The sequence below is a fragment of the Quercus robur genome, chromosome 2 (assembly GCF_932294415.1).
Source record: "Quercus robur chromosome 2, dhQueRobu3.1, whole genome shotgun sequence".
Lineage (NCBI taxonomy): Eukaryota > Viridiplantae > Streptophyta > Magnoliopsida > Fagales > Fagaceae > Quercus > Quercus robur.
This window is the reverse complement of record NC_065535.1, coordinates 92,214,807-92,219,552: the sequence shown is the minus strand read 5'-3', so window position 1 is coordinate 92,219,552 and position 4,746 is coordinate 92,214,807. Positions and strand designations below refer to the sequence as shown.

The following is a 4,746-nucleotide window of genomic DNA, read 5'->3' as shown; positions in this document are numbered from 1 at the left end:
TGCACAGGATTCTGTTCTGCAGAGTCTTCAAACTTCATGCAGCAACCAGCTCTAGATTTCACATCCCATTCAATGGCTTGAATGATGCTCTCTTCAGAATTTCTTCGCAATCATATGTGAGACACAGCAGCTTCCCAAGCCACCTTGTATACAAAATATTTGAGACCCATTCCCTACAGAGCTTTGTCCCCAAAGTCTAAGATTTCAGACCTGCACTGCCTCTACAAAAAGCACCCAATATATCACCTTTATATCCCTAATTTATGAGTCTGTCATGGTTTGTTAATCTGTTTTTAAGTGCCAAGGTTATAGATGCATGTATTTGATCTTTCAAGGATTAACACTGGAGCAAGATTAGCAAACTTGTGTCTCTACTCAGTTAGAAGTAATCTGTGCCTTTCTGAACATGACATGACTGCTAAGCAAACTGTGTCCAAAATTTCCCTCCTCTATGCTATTAAGTGGAAAATTGTTTAGACTATATTTTTCTTATTGATTAGTACCTAAGTAGATCCATTGTGAACTTTATCAGTAATTTAAATTTCTTTCATGGTTTTGTTTGTACAACCCCTGCCTCAAAGTCTTCTCAAATTTAGTGTATGATATCTGAACTGTTTCACTGTCATCTGCCTCTTACAGTTCTCTATTTATCACAAATACACACACACACACACACAAAAGGCCAGCAGTATTATGAGTTATTCTTATTATTCCTAAAGTAGATTCACCTCTGATTTACCTTCTTCAACTTGGTAATCCTCTATTTGTGTATACTTAAGAAATTTTCTTTCTTGTCAAATTATAGAATCTAAACATCATATCACAGAGTTAACAAAAGGAAAAAGAAAAAGATGAAAGAATCAAAACCCACATTAGACTATCCTTAACCATTGTTGGTTGGTTTGGAAGGGTTGAACCTGCTAACAACAATTTTTATTATTATCATTTAGATCTCTTCTCAAGTAAAAAACATTTGAAGCACTTTTTATTGTATATATGTCATGGCATTGATGTCAATTCATGAACAATGCAATCGTGTATCATGTATGTAAACATTATTAAAGAATGTTATACATCTGCATTCATATAGATACATATACAACCATAATCTTTTTTCTTTTTTTGAGAAAAATATACAACCATAATCTGAGTAACTTAGACTAAGTAGCTAATTCAATCTCAAAAGTTCTATGCACAGGTTTGGAATTAGATTGCTCAAGAGTGTTTGCACTTGATGATGATATTGATGTAGTATACGAACCCCCATTGCTTCCATTATCTAGGTTCATAGTTGGGTTAGGAGATACCATGTGCTCAAAAGGAAAAGGTGGTGGAGTAACTTCCACGCTTCCCTCCAACATCTTCACCACAGTGCTCATTAGAGGTCTGTCATCAGGTGAATACTGAACACACCACAGAGCCACCATTATCACCCTCTCTGCCTTTTCTTTGTCCTTCTCTTCAAGCCCACAAAGTGACATCATAACTGCTAATTCAGTATTGTCAAACATGTCCCATGTCCATCGTGGAAGCCATTGTCGTGACTCAGTTTGATTCTCATCAAAATTTCTTCTCCTCCCCACAATTTCAAAGAGCAGCATTCCGAAGCTGTAAACATCACACTTGTGAGTCACAGGATAAGGCTTCCAGAGCTCAGGAGCAGCATATCCTGGTGTTCCTCTGCCATTTGTTAATAGTAAGCGACTACTTCCTCTGTTACAAAGCTTTGCTAATCCAAAATCAGCAACTTTTGGATTCAAATTTTTATCAAGAAGTACATTTCCTGGCTTTATATCATAGTGAATAATTCTTTGTTGACATTCCTCATGCAAATAAGCAATCCCTTTTGCAGTTCCAACTGCAATGTCATAAAGCTTCTCCCATTCCAACATCTCTTGGCTGTTCTCACGGAACAAGAAGTTGTCAAGGCTACCATTTTCCATGCACTCGTAAACAAGTGCTCTCATCATGGGGTCGAAGCAAAAACCATATAGTCTAACTAAGTTGATATGGTAGGTTCTTCCCATGGTGCTAACTTCGGCCATAAACTGCTCTTCAACTCGCTTATTCAATTCACCATTAAGCACTTTGACAGCCACTTGCATTCCATTTGGGAATTGCCCTTTGAAGACTACACCAAAACCGCCTGAACCCAATATGGTGGAGTAATTTTCTGTGAATTCTGCAAGTTGTTTAGGTGAGAACCTGACGGGCTTTTCTCTTGCCATGTTGCTGAGGAATCTCTCCATGGTTGCATGCTCGACTTGTGAGTCTCTAAGTACTGGGAAAAGTGGTGTTTCTTCTTTTTCGATGTCTTGGGATGATGAATGTGGATTTGAAGCTTTATCAGTGTCTGCAGTGGCTAACCTGGCATAAGTTGGAATTGCAGTCCCTGCCTTCCTCAAACAATCAATAATGGCATATACTATGGCTACAATTGCAACCATCACCACCACACCTGAAACTGAAAATTGGAGGAGAATTATAATTCAATTATGCCATACAAATTTGTACACTCAAATTCAGGAAAAACTTAATTTTGGGTAAGAATTTCTAAGTAACAACATTTCCAAAAGTAATGGTATTTTTTCATGAAGGGAAAATTACAGTATACCCTTAAACATTGAGCTCCATTGTAGTTAACTTTCTGATACTTATCTCCTTGTATTTTTTTTTTTTTTTTAATGAGCCGTCTCTTCTAACTATAACAGAATTTGATGATGTAGCAAGTGCCAAATCACATCTTGAGAAATAATTGAAGAAAAATATGTTTCTACTTTCTACCTCACATTTCTAGTTCTCTCACTTTCTTCTTCAATCATTGTTTGGCTTTCTGTTTGTTCACAAAACATAAGTTCTAAGGTAAAACAATGTTTTTCTTAATTCTTTCCCTATGGGTGTTGTTGTCACTTGCCACAACAACCTTAGGTTTAGCATAAGAGCACATTAAGTTAAGTATGATAAACTAAAAGGCTAAAACCCCGACAACATATGGTATTACAAAACCATGGTAGTACTTGCTAGCAATATCCTATATTTTAGGGGAAAACATATTTATGATTGTTAGAAGTTGGTCGAACTTGGCAAACCAAGTCGCCCATTACTGGTTAGGACCTATTTATTTAATAAACTGCCCATGTAACATATATAAAGGGACATGCTCTCTATCACTTGGGGGTGTGTTATAAAGGGGTGTAATTTGTGTAGTTGATGCAAAAGAAAAAGGCAGAAGAAAACTCTCCCTCTTTCTCTCTTATGCTCTTAGATTCTCTCTATTATGGTTTTTAGACTGTGGGTTTTGTGTGCCTTCTCTAATAGCAAACCCCACCATGAGCAGTAGATATTTGGAACACTAAGGCAAATTTACAATGTAAAACAACCATATACAAGGTCATAGATGCATGTATTCCATCTTTCAATGATACTATCTCAGGATAGCAGAGAAGGGTTTGATTCCCTCCTTGTGTAACTTCAATTTAAGTGCCAACTAACATTTTTAGAACTGACAGTACTTCAAAACTGAAAGCTGAAACATCATTGAGAGACTGAAACTGAATAAATATAAACATAAAACTGCGAACTTTTTTTGGTTAAGACTTAGACGCAACAACTGAAACAGTAAACAACAACAGAACATATATGCATGATGATTCAAACACTTCAAATAGCTTACCAATAGAAGCTATTGTAGCCCATTTCATTGTGGAACTAACCCCATCATTGAAATTTTTGAAAACATTCTGGGCCTCATCGTCCATATTGCTGAATCCACCATAGGAGTCCACTTGGGAATCCTTGGCACCAATCAAATGGCCATGACTATCAAAAACAAACTGAATCGGAGGAAGGCTCCTAGTCATCACTTTTCTATAGGTATAAGCTTCAACCAAATTCTCTCAAGAAGATGAATATGATAATGATAATGATTACGTTACAAAAGCAAGCATAAAATATATGTAAGTAAATCATGGATTTGCCACCCTTGTGATCTTGACTTTGACTATATAACGCGTTTTCAATCCTTAAAACTTAAAAAAAGTCTCCAAACGAAACTTCCTCGCAAACGTTGTCTTAAAGAGCAAAAAAGGAAAAACCCCTTTCTTATGTTTGGATATACCGTTTATGATTCTGACTTAAAACTAATAAACATATGATAAATTTACATAATTCTCAGGGTCATGTGTTTGAAATCATCACAAGTTTAGTTCATTTTGACGGTGTGTGGATCCGCACTTGTGTAACAAATGTTTTTTCTTAGGTTATGTTAACGAATTCTTTTAAGATAATTGTTAATAAATTATGTTATGAATTATTAATAAATCATATTAGAAAAATTTTAGCATTATTTTCATAGAAAATAGAAAAAACTGTCAATATAATTAATTGTTTTATTATTTTTTCATAACATTAGTTAACGTTTTCGTTTTTTTCTTTAATCACAAGTTTAGTTCATTTTGGCCGTATGTGGATCAACAGGTTTTTCCTAGAAAAAATTGTCTCGAAACTCAATTGTAGGTCAGGTGAGAAACCCGCGTGGGCGTGGGCGGGTAAGAGTGATAAAAAAGTTTAAAAAGTCTAAAACCATGACTTGGTCAAATTAAAAGGGCTCATGTTAATTTTCAGCCAGTCTTGGCAAACCAGTAGACTTGGACGGGTTTAGATTCGATTCGGTGGGGTATGGGCTAAAAATGAGTAGGGCCGAAATTGGTTTTAAAATCTTTGATCCGTTTCCAATTTTTATACGAG

The 4,746-nt window shown here is 35.8% G+C and overlaps 1 protein-coding gene across 1 annotated transcript; it reads right to left on the bottom strand.

Moving 5' to 3' along the window:
• Nucleotides 1-945: 945 nt before the first annotated feature.
• Nucleotides 946-3,921, bottom strand: LOC126715836 (rust resistance kinase Lr10-like). Its single transcript, XM_050416643.1, has 2 exons — nucleotides 3,674-3,921; nucleotides 946-2,464 (listed from the first exon to the last, which is right to left on the bottom strand). Exons 1-2 carry the CDS (start codon nucleotides 3,858-3,860, stop codon nucleotides 1,161-1,163), a joined length of 1,491 nt encoding a protein of 496 aa, XP_050272600.1. The 5' UTR covers nucleotides 3,861-3,921; the 3' UTR covers nucleotides 946-1,160.
• Nucleotides 3,922-4,746: the final 825 nt, after the last annotated feature.